Here is a 20238-nt window from a genome sequence, read left to right as displayed (position 1 = left end):
ATAATACTTCAAGCATACTAATAAAGCAATCATGTCTTCTCAAAATAACATGGCCAAAGCAAGCTATCCCTACAAAATCATATAGTCTGGCTATGCTCTATCTTCATCACACAAATTATTCAAATCATGCACAACCCCGGTTTCGGCCAAGCAATTGTTTCATACTTTAGTATTCTCAAACCTTTTCAACTTTCACGCAATATATACGCGTGAGCCATGGACATAGCACTATAGGCAGAATAGTATATGGTGGTTGTGGAGAAGACAAAAAGAAGGAGATAGTCTCACATCAACTAGGCGTATCAACGGGCTATGGAGATGCCCATCAATAGATATCAATGTGAGTGAGTAGGGATTGCCATGCAACGGATGCGCTTGAGCTATAAGTTTATGAAAGCTCAAAAAAACTCAGTGGGTGTGCATCCAACTTGCTTGCTCATGAAGACCTAGGGCATTTGAGGAAGCCCATCGTTGGAATATACAAGCCAAGTTCTATAATGAAAAATTCCCACTAGTATATGAAAATGACAAAATAGGAGACTCTCTATCATGAAGATCATGGTGCTACTTTGAAGCACAAGTGTGGAAAAAGGATAGTTACATTGCCCCTTCTCTCTTTTCTCTCAACTTTTTCCTTTTTTTTGATTGGCTTCTTTTGCCTCTTTTTTTATTGGCTTCTTTGGCCTCTTTTTTTTGATTTCCTCACATGGGACAATGTTCTAATAATGATGATCATCACACTTTTATTTACTTACAACTCAAGAATTACAACTCGATACTTAGAACAAAATATGACTCTATATGAATGCCTCCAGCGTGTACCAGGATGTGCAATGACTCAAGAGTGACATGTATGAAAATTATGAACGATGGCTTTGCCACAAATACTATGTCAACTACATGATCATGCAAAGCAATACGACAATGATGAAGTGTGTCATAATAAACGGAACAGTGGAAAATTGCATGGCAATATATCTCGGAATGGATATGGAAATGCCATAATAGGTAGGCTCCTCCAGCCCCCGCTTGGGCTCTGCTCCTTCTTCCTTGTTGGTGCTCAACCGGACGAGAGTGAACTGCCACAAGCCGCAGCAGAGGGACACATCGATGAGGATGGCAAGTCGAGGTAAGCCGCCGCGGATTTGCTCACTCTTAGCTCCCAGTCTTTTCTTCTTCTTAGTGCTTTCTTATCTCCTCTTCCCTAACCTCGCCTATGCTAGCCAGAGGGGATTGGGAGGCATGATGCGTGGATACGGGTGGAGCAGCTGAAGAAGGGGTTGTGTGGGGCAACCGGCCCGTCTTCTTCTGTGGAGTGGCCACTGTCGTCGCCAAGCTACTCAACTCATCGAACACGATGTCGCCATGTTCGGGAAGAAGGATTATCAGCAGTGGCGTCTCCTCTGCCGAATGGTAACTAACAGATTTTGGTAATAATAATTATCAGCACTCTCTTTTAATGTTTTGAGGGTATCTTAGCTTTGAGAATGAACTAAACGTTTATTTGGAGAGAGATTTTGCTCCATTTTTGTAATCCTTTTGAATTGATGGTCTGATGGATATCATGTCTGTGTCTATTTTGATGCTTCAGGCCTTCAGTATTAGAGCTGACGCGGACAGTTGATTCCTTGCATCAATGGGAAGGATACATTAGCCAAAGCTTGGGGGCAAGATGATCTCCAGCCCGTCCTGGCCACCGCTGGCATGTTGGTGCCCTCAACAAGTTCTTGCACGGGGATGTGAAGTCTGGTCCGAGGCCGCTTGGCCGGATGGCGCTCACTCTAGTGCCAAGTAGAATTCTTGAGCTCCTGCTTCACTTGCAAGAAGAAGCTGTAAGGAAACTGCATTTACATCTATCACTATGCTCAGTCTTTCAGAGTTTTAGTTTGAAGATACGCCGATGATTACACCTGAATGAAAATAGTTTATCCAACAAATAATTGTGGCGTTGTTCGCCTGGGAACATCCCATATACATTTGGGGAGGAAATCTTGTGAAAACTTGAAACATTCATCCAATTATTTCTTTGTACAACAACTGAACATATTGCTTCGGTGAAATCATTCATCCAATTGCATTATTTGATACAACAACTGTTTCTTTCTATGCATTTTCAGACAGAAAGGCATACTGATTTAATTGTTGTGTGACATTGCATCGGTGAGAAGGCATTATGCAGTGCCGAGTGCCGGGACCAAGAGATCATGATCGAAGAGGAAGCAAAGAACAAGATCGCCATCAGATGCTCGTCCTACTCATCCCTGCCCGCCGGTGGATGGAACAGACAACAGCGGAGGACATGGACATGGCTCGTCCTGAACAACGTCGAGGTATTGATATGACCAATTTTTCTGAATAAATATTTTGTTTGATAATTCTGCTGACCTGTTCAACTGATCTGATGTGTTTGCCTTACTATGGGCACTGCCAATGCGAACTACCAGAGTCATATGTGGCTTACTGGAAGCGGCAACATTAGTGGCATTCCGGTCCAATGCAGCTGTTCAAGCTTTGCATATCTGACATCATCGAGCCCAAGGTATTGTTATGCTCTTTTTGTTGTAATATCTAAGCAGAATGTACTACAAACTAGATAATCTGACGAAGATGTGGCACATGAGATGTTCTCCAATAATGTTAACTTGTTGTCGAAAACTCTAAAATGGTACTGCATTTTGAACTGAGTGTCAAACCCAATTGAGTCAAGTCTCCCTTGCAGTATGGTATTTTGTGGCGCTTGATTAGGTTACACTTTGAAAATCATTTGCCTTCTTTATGCATCATGTGATCTCTTTTTGTTCCAGTAGGGACCATTCAGTGGGATTTGTATTGTAATAAGCTTTGCACCTGAATTGATATTTTATAGTTAACAGAGTTAAGTCATAGGAAATATGTGTTTTTGGTAATTGAGCTAGATATATGTGTGTTTCTTTTTCGTTGTAATGTGTTCATTATTTTAATTTAGAAAATAGAAGCATGAAGTGTGATTGTAAGGATCTAATAACAGATGTTGTTTGCATAACAAGATGTGTACTGTACCTACTTACTAATAGCAGAATCTTAATCCTTCGCAAGCAGTCGCCATCGATGTAGACTTGGCATGCCCGTGTTTACTTTGTGAACAATATCATTTAGGAACTGACTGCCATTTGCTGAATTGTTGAAAAGTGGATATGATGGAAGAAGGTACCGGAAATGTTCTTGTTGTTGTAAGCTATTTGCATGAAGCGCTAAAATGCAAAAGAGATTGCTTGGAGCAGACATAGAGGTAAATTAAATTAATCTTTACTTCTTCTTAGCTTAAATTCTTTTACTGTTTCCCTTGATTAGTTGTAGTTTGGATGTGTTTCAGCAACAGTCTTATTTGGGAATACATGTGAAACATTGTGTGATCTTTCATGCTTCTGTCCTCTCCTCAGGTCATATGAATATGCACTGTCGTAGTGTTCACACTCGTCTGAAGTTGGTTCCTTTCATTTTCCAGGATTTGGCGCTGCTGCTTCTTACCTTTGTAGAGATCCTGGTATGGTGCCTCGTAACAATGATACTGGAAATGGTCAGACTCCACAACAATTGCGCTTACCACGAACGAAGGATGTTATTGTAAATGGAACCGTTGTAAAGGTCAAGTACTACCACACCTACATGCTGCATCTGCCACCTCGTTTTTCTCACCGTTCTATCTATAACAATTGTGTGGAGCGCTTTGATCATCACTGTCCTTGGGTTGGTCAATGCATAGGACTGGTAACTATATTAATGCCTAATTGTCTAATATATTTCATTGTCATCCGAATCTTGCATGATGAATCTCTATTGCAACTATTAATCAATGTTTGGTGCTAACTACCAGCTTTTCTGGTGCAGCATAATTATCGTTTATTATATATGTTTGTATTCTCGACCACACTACTATGCCTCTACGTGTCTGGGTTCTGCTGGGTGTACATAATTAAGATCAAAGATGCAGAGGATTCATCGATTTGGAGGGCAATGTTTAAGACACCTACCGAGTGGTTCTGATCATCTACTATTTTATTTATGTGTGGTTTTTTGGCGGTCTTTTTGTCTTTCATCTCTACCTGAAGAGCACCAATCAGGTCGCTTCCCTTTCCACCTTTCCTCTGTTTTAAAACTCTTGGTATTTAAATCATTTTGTCGCAACTTGGTAATTATTCAATCCTTCACCTTTGCAAACTACCAACAAGAACTTTAGGTATCGATGCGACCTACGGGCTAACCTATATAACAAGTTTGCTTAGAGCTAACATAGAGGTTAATTAAATTAATCTTTATTTTTTCTCTTGTCATGTTTTTATTAGTAAACCTTAAGGTAAATTCTCTTAGATAATCATGTCTTCATGGCCGGCATGATGATGGCGACATGACCCCCCGTGAGGATGACCCGATCCGGCCGGACACCGTCTTCTTCGCCACGAGGAAATGTTTTGCATGCCTTCGAAGCTTAATAAAATATTTTGCATGTCTTTGCTTGCTACACTAATATGCAGGTTTTGTGGAATGATGAACAAGACCTCTTATTTTCAAAATATATGCTAGAGAGTACTCGTTGGATTTATAGAGATGAAGTGTTTGTAAAATTGCTTAATATCTTATATCTTGCTTGTGCAGGGCACTAGGAGAGAGATCATATCATATTTCCTGTGAGCTGTGCTCTGGATAACAACACATTCCTATGAAGGAATTCATATAGGCTTACATTTCATTGCATCTCCTCTATCATTTAATTGGTTATATGCATGTGCTGTTGCAGAAAATTGTTTCTAAGACATGCCGGTTACTATAATTAATTGAAGCAGAGTTTTTGCTTGATAATTGATGGTGATGGTGTTATATTTTTAACCATTCCGCTTATCTACACTGTCAACACGTTAATAACTATAGCAGCTTGGTTAGTGCGCACAATACCGCCTCAAGAGGCGCCACCAGGTGGCACCCCAGCCACTAGTAGGTAGGAACGATGGCTGTTTTGAGGAAGGTATATGGTGGGTGTATGATACCGGAGAAAGTTGCGCGGTACTAGAGAGGCTAGCAATGGTGGAAGGGTGAGATTTCATATAATCCATGGACTCAACATTAGTCATAAAGAACTCACATACTTATTGCAAAAATCTATTAGTCATCGAAACAAAGTACTACGCGCATGCTCCTAGGGGGATAGATTGGTAGGAAAAGACCATTGCTCGTCCCCGAATGCCACTCATAAGGAAGACAATCTATAAATAAATCATGCTTCGACTTCATCATATAATGGTTCACCATACATGCATGCTACGAGAATAAACTTTAACACAAGTATTTCTAAAATCCACAATTACTCACTAGCATGACTCTAATATTACCATCCTCATATCTCAAAAAAATCATAAGGAATCAAACTTCTCTTAGTATTCAATGCACTTTATATGAAAGTTTTTATTATATCCCTCTTGGATGCCTATCATATCCTATATACCTAAGAGATTCATCCCCACTATCCTATTTATCTTGACATGCAACCTATCCACATCATCAAGTAGGTCCACCATTTAAAAACTCTTTCCCACTAACTCTTCATGCACATGCTCCCACTAACTCTTCATGCGCATGTAACTTATCACAAATAACCATTAATTGTTTTTTGTGCACTCTCAAGCAGCCATGTCATTCTAGGTTTCTCTTGCTATCCAACAGCGGGCCACATGATTTATAAGCGACTTTATTATATAGAAAATCAAATTATGAGTTAAATCACATTTTTTCTACCCGCTCGACCAAGTTTTTTTATGAATGCACATCTGTATTTGCTCCATTGTTTTAGGTTTAGTCCAGGGTGGAGATGTCTCCATTGTCTCTACTCAATGTTGTTTTGTCAATAAATTAACAGAATAAAAATCACACTCATTTTTTGGTTTTCATCTAATATTCTTAGATGTTTACACTAAACAATACTTCTTTCAAAAAAATTGTCAACAAATTATACTATGTTTAATAAATTTTCTCATGCTTTAAAACATCATCAAATTATTTATTAATAGTTCCCGCAGCAACGCGCGGGAGATCATCTAGTTGGGATTAAATTCATACCCTAAGCAAATTACCATGCTGTTTAGATAGACTCTAAAAATAATATAAGTAAAGAATGAGATTTCAAAAATTTCTATAAAATAAAGCCACTGCCATGCTCTAAAAAGATACAAGTGAAGCACTAGAGCAAATGACAAACTACTCCAAAGGATATAAGTGAAGATCAATGAGTACTCGAATAATTAGGTGACTATGTGAAGACTCTATAACATTTAAGAATTTAAGATCTTGGGATATTATTCAAACAGCAAGCAAAACAAAATAAAATAAAATGACGCTCCAAGCAAAACACATATCATGTGGCGAATAAAAACATAGCCTCACGTAAAGTTACCGATGAACAAAGACAAAACAGGGGATGTCATCTGGGGCATCCCCAAGCTTAGGCTCTTGTTTGTCCTTGAATATTACCTTGGGGTGCCTTGGGAATCCCCAAGCTTAGGCTCTTGCCAATCTTTATTCCATAGTCCGTCGAATCTTTACCCAAAACTTGAAAACTTCACAACACAAAACTCAACGGAAAACTCGTAAGCTCTGTTAGTATAATAAAGAAAATCACCACTTAGGTACTATTGTGAACTCATTCTAAATTCATATTGGTGTTATATCTACTGTATTCCAACTTCTCCATGGTTCATACCCTCCGATACTACACATAGATTCATCAAAATAAGAAAACAGCACAGTGAAAACAAAATCTGTCAAAAACAGAATAGTCTGTAGTAATTCGAAAACTTTCCATACCTATGTAACTCAAAAATTCTGAAAAATTAGGACAATCTAGGAAATTTATATATCAATATTGTGTAAAACATTCAGATCAAAAGCACGTTCTAGTGAATTTTCAAATTCCCTGGACTGAGCGCAAAAGTTTCTATTTTTGCACAGAATCAAGTCAACTATCATCCGCTGTTGGGGAACACGATAATTTCAAAATTTTCCTATGATCACGCAAGATCTATCTAGGTGATGCATAGCAATGAGAGGTAGCATCTATCTACCAGGCATTCTTAATGTCATCAATAGCATCTGCAGGAGGCCTGGCACCCAGCGGTGCTTCCAGGACGTAATTCTTCTATGCAGCAATGAGGATAATCCTCAAGTTATGACCCATTCTGTGTAGTTGTTGCCATCATCTTTCAACTTAGCTTTCTCTAGGGACACATTAAAATTCAAAGGAGCGGTAGCACGGGCCATTGATCTACAATAACATAGACATGCAAAATAACTATCAGGACTAAGTTCATGATAAATTAAAGTTTAATTAATCATATTACTTAAGAACTCCCACTTAGATAGACATCCCTCTAGTCATCTAAATGATCACGTGATCCAAATCAACTAAACCATGTCGGATCATCAAGTGAGATGGAGTAGTTTACAGTGGTGAACATCACTATGTTGATCATATCTACTATATGATTCACGCTCGACCTTTCGGTCTCAGTGTTTCGAGGCCATATCTGCATATGGTAGGCTCGTCAAGTTTAACCCGAGTATTCTGTGTGTGCAAAACTGGCTTGCACCCATTGTATGTGAATGTAGAGCTTATCACACCCGATCATCATGTGGTGTCTCGGCACGACGAACTGTAGCAACGGTGCATACTCAGGGAGAACACTTATACCTTGAAATTTAGTAAGGGATCATCTTATAATGTTGTCGTCGTACTAAGCAAAATAAGATGCATAAAAGATAAACATGACATGCAATCGAAATATGTGACATGATATGGCCATCATCATCTTGTGCTCATGACCTCCATCACAGAAGCATTGTCATGATCTCCATTGTCACCGGCGCGACACCTTGATCTCCATCGTAGCACCGTTGTCGTCTCGCCAACTATTGTTACTACGACTATCTCTACCGCTTAGTGATAAAGTAAAACAATTACATGGTGATTACATTGCATACAATAAAGTGACAATTATATGGCTCCTGCAAGTTGCCAATAACTTTGTTACAAAACATGATCATATCATACAACAATTTATATCACATCATGCCTTGACCATATCACATCACAACAAGCCCTGCAAAAACAAGTTAGACGTCCACTACTTTGTTGTTGCAAGTTTTACGTGGCTGCTACGGGCTTCTAGAAAGAACCATTCTTACCTACGCATCAAAACCACAACAATCTTTCGTAAATGTGCTGTTTTAACCTTCAACAAGGACCGGCTGTAGTCAAACTCGATTCAACTAAAGTTGGAGAAACAGACACCCGCCAGCCACCTATGTGCAAAAGCACGTCGGTAGAACCAGTCTCATGAAGGCGGTCATGTAATGTCGGTCCGGGCCGCTTCATCCTACAATACCACCGAATCAAATTAAGATGTTGGTGGTAAGCAGTATGACTATCATCGCCCACAACTCACTTGTGTTCTACTCATGCATATAACATCTACGCATAGACCTGGCTCGGATGCCACTGTTGGGGAACGCGGTAATTTCAAAAATTTCCTACGATCATGCAAGATCTATCTAGGTGATGCATATCGACGAGAGGGGAGAGTGTGTCCACGTACCCTTGTAGACAGAAAGCGGAAGCGTTTCAATAACGCGGTTGATGTAGTCGAACGTCTTCGCGATCCAACCGATCCAAGTACGGAACATACGGCACCTCCGCCAGTACACGTTCAACTCGATGATGTCCCGTGCTCTTGATCCAGTTGAGTACTGATACGTCTCCAACGTATCTATAATTTTTTATTGTTCCATGCTATTATATTACCCGTTTTGGATGTTTATGGGCTTTACTATACACTTTTATATCATTTTTGGGACTAACCTACTAACCGGAAGCCCAACCCAAATTGTTGTTTTTTTGCGTATTTCAGTGTTTCGAAGAAAAGGAATATCTAACGGAGTCCAAACGGAATGAAACCTTCGGGAGCGATCTTTTTGGAACAAACGCAATCCAGGAGACTTGGAGTGGACGTCAAGAAGCAGCCGAGGCTGCCACGAGGGTGCTTGGCGCGCCCTAGGGGGAGCGCCCCCTGCCTCGTGGGCCCCTCGTGGCTTCCCTGACCGACTTCCTTCGCCTATATCTATCTATGTACCCCAAAAACATCCAGGAGCACCACGAAACACAATTTCCACCGCCTCAACCTTCTTTACCCGTGAGGTCCCATCTTGGAGCCTTCTCCGGCGCTCTGCCGGAGGGGGAATCGATCATGGAGGGCTTCTACATCATCGCCAAGGCCTCTCCGATGAGTTGTGAGTAGTTTGCCACAGAACTTCGGGTCCATATTTATTAGCTAGATGGCTTCTTCTCTCTCTCTCTTTGAATCTCAATACAAAGTTCTCCTCGATCTTCTTGGAGATCTATTTGATGTAACTCTTTTTGCGGTGTGTTTGTCAAGATCCGATGAATTGTGGGTTTATTATCAAGTTTACCTATGAGAAATATTTGATTCTCCTCTGAATTCTTTTATGTATGATTGGTTATCCATTTGGTTTGGCCTACTAGATTGATCCTTCTTGCAATGGGAGAAGTGCTTAGCTTTGGGTTCAATCTTGCGGTGTCCTTTCCCAGTGACAGCAGGGGCAGCAAGGCATGTAGTGTATTGTCGCCATCGAGGACAAAAAGATGGGGCTTTATATCATATTGCTTGAGTTTATCCCTCTACATCATGTCATCTTGCTTAATGCGTTACTCTGTTCTTATGAACTTAATACTCTAGATGCATGCTGGATAGCGGCCGATGTGTGGAGTAATAGTAGTAGATGCAGGCAGGAGTCGATCTACTTGTTGCGGACATGATGCCTATATACATGATCATGCCTAGATATTCTCATAACTATTCACTTTTCTATCAATTGCTCGACAGTAATTTGTTCACCCACTGTAGTACTTATGCTATCTTGAGAGAAGCCACTAGTGAAACCTATGGCCCCGTGGTCTATTTTATATCATATAAGTTTCCGGTCTACTTTATTTTGCATTCTTTACTTTTCAATCTATATCATAAAAATACCAAAAATATTTATCTTATCATATTATCTCTATCAGATCTCACTTTGGCAAGTGGCTATGAAGGGATTGACAACCCCTTTATCGCGTTGGTTGCGAGGTTCTTGTTTGTTTGTGTAGGTACGAGGGACTTGCATGGATCCTCCTACTGGATTGATACCTTGGTTCTCAAAAACTGAGGAAAATACTTACGCTACTTTGCTACTCCACCCTTTCCTCTTCAAGGGAAAACCAACACATGCTCAAGAGGTAGCAAGAAGGATTTCTGGCGCCGTTGCCGGGGAGGTCTTCGCTCAAGTCAAGACATACCAAGTACCCATCACAAACTCATCTCCCTTGCATTACATTATTTTCCATTTGCCTCTCGTTTTCCTCTCCCCCACTTCACCCTTGCCGTTTTATTCGCCCTCTCTTTTCCGTTCGCCTCTTTTCGCTTGTCTCTTGTGTGCTTTTGTGTTGGATTGCTTGTCACGATGGCTCAAGATAATACTAAATTGTGTGACTTTTCCAATACCAATAATAATGATTTCCTTATCACTTCGATTGCTCCTCTTAATGATGTTGAATCTTGTGAAATCAATGCTGCTTTGTTGAATCTTGTTATGAAAGATCAATTCTCAGGCCTTCCAAGTGAAGATGCCGCTACTCATCTAAACAACTTTGTTGATTTATGCGACATGCAAAAGAAAAAATACATGGATAGTGATATTTTTAAATTGAAGTTATTTTTGTTTTCGCTTAGAGATTGTGCTAAAACTTGGTTTTCTTCTTTGCCTAAAAATAGTATTGATTCATGGAATAAGTGCGAAGATGCTTTTAACTCTAAGTATTTTCCTCCCGCTAAGATCATCTCTCTTAGAAACGATATTATGAATTTTAGGGAACTTGATCATGAGCATGTTGCACAATCTTGGGAGAGGATGAAATTAATGATACGTAATAGCCCTACACATGGTGAATTTATGGATGATCATACAAAAAATTTATGCCAGATTGAATTTTGCTTCTAGAAATCTTTTAGATTCGGCCGCGAGAGGCACTTTTATGGAAATCAGGAGAAGCTACCAAAGTCCTAGGTAATATTATGGTTAATTATTCTCAATGGCACACCGAAAGATCTACTAGTAAAAAAGTTCATGCGATAGAAGAAATTAATGATTTGAGTGGAAATATGGATGAACTTATGAAATTGTTTGCTACTAAGAGTGCTCCTATTGATCTTAATGATATGCCTTTGTCTACTTTGATTGAGAATAATAATGAATCTATGGATGTGAATTTTGTTGGTAGGAATAATTTTGGCAACAATGCATATAGAGGAAACTTTAATCCTAGGCCGTTTCCTAGTAATTCCTCTAATAATTATGGTAATTCCTACAAAAATTCTTATGGAAATTTTAATAAGTTGCCCTCTAATTTTGAGATTAGTGTTAAAGAATTTATGAATTCTCAAAAGAATTTCAATGCTTTGCTTGAAGAAAAATTGCTTAAAGTTGATGAGCTGGCTAGGAACGTGAATAGAATTTCTCTTGATGTTGATTCTTTGAAACTTAGATCTATCCCTCCTAAGCATGATATCAATGAGTCTCTCAAAGCCATGAGAATTTTCATTGATGAGTGCAAAGAAAGAACCGCTAGGATGCGTGCTAAGGAAGCTTGCTTTGTAAGAGCGTGTTCTTCTAGTTTTCATGAAAATAATGATGAAGATATAAAAGTGATTGATGTGTCTCCTATTAAATCTTTGTTTTACAATATGAATCTTGATAATGATGGGACTGGAGATGAGTCAACTTTAGTTAAAAGGCGTTCCAATAATTCAGAGTTTTTAGATCTTGATGCTAAAATTGGTAAAAGTGGGATTGAAGATGTCAAAACTTTACATAGCAATGAACCCACTATTTCGGATTTCAAGGAATTTAATTATGATAATTGTTCTTTAATAGATTGTATTTCCTTGTTACAATCTGTGTTGAATTCTCCTCATGCTTATAGCCAAAATAAAGCTTTTACTAAACATATCGTTGATGCTTTGATGCAATCTTATGAAGAAAAACTTGAATTAGAAGTTTCTATCCCTAGAAAACTTTATGATGAGTGGGAACATACTATTAAAATTAAAATTAAAGATCATGAATGTTATGCTTTGTGTGATTTGGGTGCTAGTGTTTCCACGATTCCAAAAACTTTATGTGATGTGCTAGGTTTCCGTGAATTTGATGATTGCTATTTAAACTTGCACCTTGCAAATTCCACTATTAATAAACCTATGGGAAGGATTAGTGATGTTCTTATTGTTGCAAATAGGAATTATGTCCTATAGATTTCATCGTTCTTGATATAGATTGCAATCTTTAATGTCCTATTATTCTTGGTAGACCTTTCCTTAGAACGAATTATTGATATGAAGGAAGGAAATATTAGATTCCAATTTACATTAAGGAAAGGCATGGAGCACTTTCCTAGAAAGAAAATTAAATTACCTTATGAATCTATTATGAGAGCCACTTATGAATAGAATACCAAAGATGGGAATACTTAAATCTATCCTCACTTTTATGCCTAGCTAGGGGCGTTAAACGATAGCGCTTGTTGGGAGGCAACCCAATTTTATTTTTGTTCCTTGCCTTTTGTCCCTGTTTAGTAATAACTAATTCATCTGGCCTCTGTTTAGATGTGGTTTTATGTTTTAATTAGTGTTTTTGCCAAGTATAACCTATAGGATCATCTTGGATGAAAGTTAACTTGATCTTGCTGAAAAACAGAAACTTTTGCACTCACGAGAAAAATTCTAATAAATCACAGAGAAGTGCTTTTGAGTTGATTGTTTTTGCAGTAGATCAATAGACAAATTTCCTAGGACGTCCTATTTTGGTACGAGTTTTAGAATTTCATAAGTATTCGAAAGTTACATATTTCTACAGACTGTTCTGTTTTTGACAGATTCGGTTTTTCGTGTGTTGTTTGCTTATTTTGATGAATCTATGGCTAGTATCGGGGGGTATGAACCATATAGAAGTTGGGATACAGTAGGTTTAACACCAATATAAATAAATAATGAGTTCATTACAGTACCTTAAGTGGTGGTTTTTCTTTCTTGCACTAACGGAGCTCATGAGATTTCCTGTTGAGTTTTGTGTTGTGAAGTTGTCAAGTTTTGGGTAAAGATTTGATGGACTATGGAATAAGGAGTGGCAAGAGACTAAGCTTGTGTATGCTCATGGCACCCCAAGGTATTCAAGGACAACCAAAAGCCTAAGCTTGGGGATGCCCCAGAAGGCATCCCCTCTTTCGTCTTCGTCTATCGGTAACTTTACTTGGAGCTATATTTTTATTCACCACATGATATGTGTTTTGCTTGGAGCGTCTTGTATGATATGAATCTTTGCTTTTTAGTTTACCACAATCATCCTTTATGTACACACATTTTGGGAGAGACACACATGATTCAAAATTTATTAGAATACTCTATGTGCTTCACTTATATCTTTTGAGCTAGATAATTTTGCTCTATGTGCTTCACTTATATCTTTTAGAGCACGGCGGTGGTTTTATCTTGTAGAAATTATTGATCTCTCATGATTCACTTATATTATTTTGAGAGACTTTTAGAACAGCATGGTATTTTCTATGGTTAGAAAATTTGTCCTAATATGATGAGCATCCAAGTTGGGTATAATAAAAACTATCATAGGAAGTGAATTGAATACTATGATCAATTTGATGCTTGATAATTGTTTTGAGATATAAGGTGGTAATGTTAGAGTCATGATAGTTGGGTAATTATGTAATTGAGAAATACTTGTATTAAAGTTGGCAAGTCCGGTAGCATGCACATATGGTAAAAGTTGTGAAACAAATTTGTTGCATGGGGTGCTCTTTTGATTGCCTTCCTTATGTGTGGAGGTTGGGATCGCGCGATGGAACCCTTCCCCTAGGAGCATGCGTAGTAGTACTTTGCTAAGAGGGCTAGTAAAACTTTTTCAATAAGTATATGAGTTCTTTATGACTAATGTGAGTCCATGGATTATACACACTCTTACCATTCCATCATTGCTAGCCTCTACGGTACCGTGCATTGCCCTTTCTCACCTTGAGAGTTGGTGCAAACTTCGCCGGTGCATCCAAACCCCGTGATATGATACGCTCTATCACACATAAACCTCCTTATATCTTCCTCAAAACAGCCACCATATCTACCTATTATGGCATTTCCATAGCCATTCCGAGATATATTGCCATGCAACTTTCCACCGTTCTGTTTATCATGACACGCTCCATCATTGTCATATTGCTTTTGCAAAATCATGTAGTTGACATCGTATTTGTGGCAAAGCCACCATGCATAATTTTTCATACATGTCACTCTTGACTCATTGCATATCCCGATACACCACCGGAGGCATTCATATAGTCATATCTTGTTCTAGTATCGAGTTGTAATCCATGATTTGTAAATAAATAGAAGTGTGATGATCATCATTATTAGAGCATTGTCCCTTATAAAAAAAGAAAGGCCAAAAAAGGCCAAAAAAAGAAAGGCCCAAAAAAGGGGGGCAATGTTACTATCCTTTTCCACACTTGTGCTTCAAAGTAGCATCATGATCTTTATGGTAGAGAGTCTCTTATTTTGTCACTTTCATATACTAAGTGGGAATTTTTCATTATAGAACTTGGCTTGTATATTCCAACGATGGGCTTCCTCAAAATGCCATAGGTCTTCATGAGCAAGAAAGTTGGATGCACACCCACTTAGTTTCTTTTGTTGAGCTTTCATACATTTATAGCTCTAGTGCATCCGTTGCATGGCAATCCCTACTCCTCATGTTGACATCAATTGATGGGTATCTCCATAGCCCGTTGATTAGCCTCATCAATGTGAGACTTTCTCCTTTTTGTCTTCTCCACACAACCTCCTTCATTATATTCTATTCCACCATAATGCTATATCCATGGCTCATGCTCATGTATTGCGTGAGAGTTGGAAAAAGCTGAAGCGCGTTAAGAAGTATGAACCAATTGCTTGGCTGAAACCGGGGTTGTGCATGATGGGAGTATTTTGTGTGATGAAAATGAAACATAGCCTAACTATATGATTTTGTAGGGATAAACTTTCTTTAGCCATGTTATTTTGAGAAGACATAATTACTTGTTAGTATGCTTGAAGTATTACTATTCTTATGTCAATATGAACTTTTATTTTGAATCATTTGGATCTGAACATTCATGCCACAATAAAGAAAAATACATTGAGAAATATGCTAGGTAGCATTCCACATCAAAAATTCTGTATTTATCATTTACCTACTCGAGGACGAGCAGGAATTAAGCTTGGGGATGCTTGATACGTCTCCAACGTATCTATAATTTTTGATTGTTCCATGCTATTATATTACCCGCTTTGGACGTTTATGGGCTTTACTATACACTTTTATATCATATTTGGGACTAACCTACTAACCGGAGGCCCAGCCCAAATTGATGTTTTTTTCCTATTTCAGTGTTTCGAAGAAAAGGAATATCAAACGGAGTCCAAACGGAATGAGACGTTCGGGAGCGATCTTTTTGGAACAAACGCAATCCAGGAGACTTGGAGTGGACGTCAAGAAGCAGCCGAGGCGGTCACTAGGGTGCTTGGCGTACCCTAGGGGGCCCCGCCCCCTGCCTCATGGGCCCCTCGTGGCTTCCCTAACCGACTTCCTTCGCCTATATATATCTACGTATCCTGAAAACATCCAGGAGCACCACGAAACACAATTTCCACCGCCGCAACCTTCTGTACCCGTGAGATCCCATCTTGGAGCCTTCTCCGGCGCTCTGCCAGAGGGGGAATCGATCACGGAGGGCTTCTACATCATCGCCAAATCCTCTTCGATGAGTTGTGAGTAGTTCACCACAGACCTTCGGGTCCATAGTTATGAACTAGATGGCTTCTTCTCTCTCTTTGAATCTCAATACAAAGTTCTCCTCAATCTTCTTGGATATCTATTCGATGTAACTCTTTTTGCGGTGTGTTTGTCGAGATCCGATGAATTGTGGGTTTACGATCAAGTTTATCTATGAGAAATATTTGATTCTCCTCTGAATTATTTTATGTATGATTGGTTATCTTTGCAAGTCTCTTCAAATTATCAGTTTGGTTTGGCCTACTAGATTGATCTTTCTTGCAATGGGAGAAGTTCTTAGCTTTGAGTTCAATCTTGCGCTGTCCTTTCCTAGTGACACCAGGGGCAGCAAAGCACGTATTGTATTGTTGCCATCAATGATAAAAAGATGGGGTTTATTTCATATTGCTTGAGTTTATCCCTCTACATCATGTCACCTTTCTTAATGCGTTACTCTGTTCTTAAGAACTTAATACTCTAGATGAATGCTGGATAGCTGTCAGGCCCAATATGCGACCCTATCCAAAAGGAACTCGAAGGTCCCACCAATGATAGACCCGCATATTGAAACGCTTTTGAAAGGTGGATATCATTACATCAACATTACATAATAGATGGGGATACATACAAGAGGCATACAATGCCACATGAATACAACATCACAATACATAAGAGCATCATCCGACTACGGATGAAACACAAACAGAAACTCAAACGACATCCACCCTGCTAGCCCAGGCTGCCGACCTGGAACCTATCCTTGATCGAAGAAGAAGCAGAAGAAGAACTCCAATACAAGCAAACATCGCTCTCGCGTCATGATCATCGCATAACCTGAACCTGCAACTGTTGTTGTAGTAATCTGTGAGCCACGAGGACTCAGCAATCCCATTACCATGTGTATCAAGACTAGCAAAGCTTAAAGGAAAGGAAGGGGTAAAGTGGTGAGGCTGCAGCAGCGACTAAGCATGATATGGTGGCTAACATACGCAAATAAGAGCGAGAAGAGAACAAGCGGAACGGTCGTCAACTAGTAATGATCAAGAAGTGATCCTGAACTCCTACTTACGTCAAACATAACCCAGAAATCGTGTTCACTTCCCGGACTCCGCCGAAAAGAGACCATCACGGCTACACACACGGTTGATGCGTTTTAATTCGGATCTGGTGTCAAGTTATCTACAACCGGACATTAACAAATTCCCATCTGCCTATAACCGCAGGCACGGCTTTCGAAAGATTATACCCTGCAGGGGTGTCCCAACTTAGCCCATGACAAGCTCTCGCGATCAACGAAGGAATAGACCTTCTCCCAGGAAGACCCGATCAGACTCGGAATCCCGGTTTACAAGACATTTCAACAATGGTAAAACAAGACCAGCAAGACCGCCCGATGCACCGACAATCCCGATAGGAGCTACACATATCTCGTTCTCAGGGCAACACCGGATGAACACTACGTACAACTAAAACCAACCCTCAAGTTTCCCCGAGGTGGCGCTACAAGTGGCTCTGGTTCGGACCAACACTTAGACAAGCACTGGCCCGGGGGGGCTATAATAAAGATGACCCTCGAGAGAGCGACTCCCAAGGGAAAAGTAGGTGGTGGTGAGGCAAATGGTAAAACCAAGGTTGGGCCTTGCTGGAGGAGTTTTATTCAAAGCGAACTATCGAGGGGGTCCCATAAATCACCCGACCGCGTAAGGAACGCAGAATCCGGGAACATAACACCGGTATGACGGAAACTAGGGCGGCAAGAGTGGAACAAAACACCAGGCAAAAGGCCGAGTCTTCCACCCTTTACCAAATATATAGATGCATTAATAATATAAGAGATATTGTGATATCCTAACCAAAATCCTGTCCACCATGAAAAATCTTCAACTTCACCTGCAACTAACAACGCTATAAGAGGGGCTGAGCAAAGCGGTAACATAGCCAAGCAACGGTTTGCATAGAAAAGGTGTCAAAGGTTAGAGGTTCATGGCAACATGGGATGGCTCGACAAAAAGATGATAGGTAGCGCAGCAAAGCGATAGAACGAAGCAACTAGCATAGCAATGATAGTAGTGAGATCCAGGGTAGCGGTCATCTTGCCTGAAATCCCGCTAGGAAGAAGAACGAGTCCATGAAGAAGACGAACAGATGAAGCCGAACCAAGCGTAGACGAACGAATCCTCACGATCGCAACGGAAACAGGAACTATCGAAAAGAAGCACACAACATAGTAAACACACCACACATGAACAAGGCATGATGCACAACAAGCATGATGCATGACAAATCTAGATGAGGCTACTCATGGCAAGAGATGATGCAAACAAGAGCAACACATCAAGGCAAGTTTAAATGAGGCCGGGAACAACATATAACAATTTCGGTAAGTCCTCCTATGCAAATTTCGAAGTTGGTCCAGATCTGAACAAACCTTACGTTCAAGTAGTTAAACATCAAGTTAAGATGCACCAAGATGATCTACACGAGATTCTAGTCAAGTTACATCTGAAGTTCATTTAGTTCGGAGCTACGGCCTAGAAGATATGAGCAACACAAGTTAAACATGGCATTAATGCAAAATGCACCCAAACATCAAGCAAACACCTCAAAACAAGGATTCAACATGATAATATGAAACTACATGCAAAATCAAGCAAGTTTCATATAGAGCACACTCAAAACGGAGCAACGGTTCAACACACACACACTATATAAGTTATAAGGACAAGCTGTCCAAAACAGCAACTAGGCATATTGCAAGCATCAAAACAATATACTACAACACCCCAACATGATAACAAAAGGCATGGACATGATGTACAGGTAATGCATTACAAAACATGAACACTGAGCTATCTCCAGAAATCACTAGAACATGCTCAAACACACATGGTAAGATTGCAAGTAACAACAATTCGGACTTTGCAGAAAATAACATCACGATGCAATGTTTAGAGCTATCAAACAACATGTTACAGGAACTTATCATGGCAAACAAAGGCATGGCATGAATCTACTAATTGCATAGATCAAAAGACCCTTACTAACCATAAGCCAAAAAGGATCAGAAAATATGATGGCACCCATGTAAAAATGGCAAGTTATATTACAGATTCATACATGGCAGAAACAGAATTATGAAGGCATGTTAGTGAGCTTGTACCACTCACCACAGAGCAATATATAGCATGGCAAGGCAACCAACAGTAAGAAGGCATATTTGTGAAGCTAAGCATGGCAATAGCAAGTCCATAGGGTGCATGGATCACTAGGAAAAACACATGAGAACAACTGAACATAATGTTAACAGGCTGACAACAACATTATGAAGCAATTTTGGAGCAAGATATGAACAATCTACAGCAACCTATAAATGCAACCAGGGGCATGGATAGATATAGCATGACATGTAGAAAAAAATACATTTATAGAACATCTCCAGATTATGCATAGAATGATTTCTAGCAACATGTTTATATGGCATCATGAAATACCAGATTCAGCCTAGCAAAACAGCAACATCATGTACACTACTTAACAAGCTTGATACACTCACCACAAGTCATTGCATGACAATATAAGCATAGCATCATCAAGAAGACATGTTTATGGAACAAACCAAGTCAAGAACAAGTCCATAGCATGCAAGGATCAACTATAGCAAGCTTGGCCAAATTGAATAACATGTAAACAATCTGCCAGGAAACATTTTGAAGCAAAAGTAGAGCACGAAAATGACATGCTAGACTAATCCATAATTGCAAACAAGGGCATGAATGGATAGACAATAACCACATGTTCAAAACACCCTTACTGAAGTATCTCAAAATATGCATGGATCTCTCTGTAGCATCAAGTTTACATGGCATCAAAATAACAGCAGAACAGGGACTAAAATCAGTAACATCACGATGCCTAGTTTGCGTGCTTGTGCTAGTCACCACATTGATCACAAAAATACATTGATGGCACCACTGTAAAGAAGACATGACATAGATCAAAACACATGTAGACATCAACATCATAGGATGCACACATCAATCATGGCAAAAATGACAAATGAGCTCGTTCTGTTAACAGACAGCAGAAAACATCATGAAACACTCTTACAACGATGATTCAGGCATCAAGATGACCTCAAATGAATATGATGCAATGGAAAGAAATGATGTACTTGTTGAGGCGAACAATTTGACATATTACATGCACGAAACGGAGCTACGGATGCAGAGATACAGCAGGACGAACATGGCATGAAAATTAATGCAGATACGGGGACTAGAGAAAAATGGA

General features: G+C 39.5%; 1 protein-coding gene and 1 pseudogene across 1 annotated transcript; both read left to right on the top strand.

Annotated features, from left to right (window-relative positions):
- The first annotated feature begins 1769 nt into the window (after nt 1-1769).
- On the top strand, nt 1770-3268 carry LOC119292826. Its single transcript, XM_037571521.1, has 4 exons — nt 1770-1832; nt 2169-2330; nt 2445-2539; nt 3169-3268. The coding sequence occupies exons 1-4, from the start codon at nt 1770-1772 to the stop codon at nt 3224-3226; spliced, it is 378 nt and encodes a 125-aa protein (XP_037427418.1). The 3' UTR covers nt 3227-3268.
- Nucleotides 3128-4292, top strand: LOC119293914 (annotated as a pseudogene).
- Nucleotides 4293-20238: the final 15946 nt, after the last annotated feature.

This window comes from Triticum dicoccoides, chromosome 4B (assembly GCF_002162155.2).
Source record: "Triticum dicoccoides isolate Atlit2015 ecotype Zavitan chromosome 4B, WEW_v2.0, whole genome shotgun sequence".
In the NCBI taxonomy this organism is placed as follows: Eukaryota; Viridiplantae; Streptophyta; class Magnoliopsida; order Poales; family Poaceae; genus Triticum; species Triticum dicoccoides.
The sequence above is the reverse complement of the archived record's forward strand: the minus strand, read 5'-3'. Positions and strand labels throughout refer to the sequence as shown.

Excerpts from the sequence above, each read along its gene's own strand:
- LOC119292826 (XM_037571521.1), top strand. The coding sequence starts at position 1,770 with ATGGCGCTCACTCTAGTGCCAAGTAGAATTCTTGAGCTCCTGCTTCAC. Across the intron at positions 1,833-2,168 it reads TTCACTTGCAAGAAGAAGCT|GCATTATGCAGTGCCGAGTG; the intron begins GTAAGGAAACTG and ends ATCGGTGAGAAG. Across the intron at positions 2,331-2,444 it reads TCGTCCTGAACAACGTCGAG|AGTCATATGTGGCTTACTGG; the intron begins GTATTGATATGA and ends GCGAACTACCAG.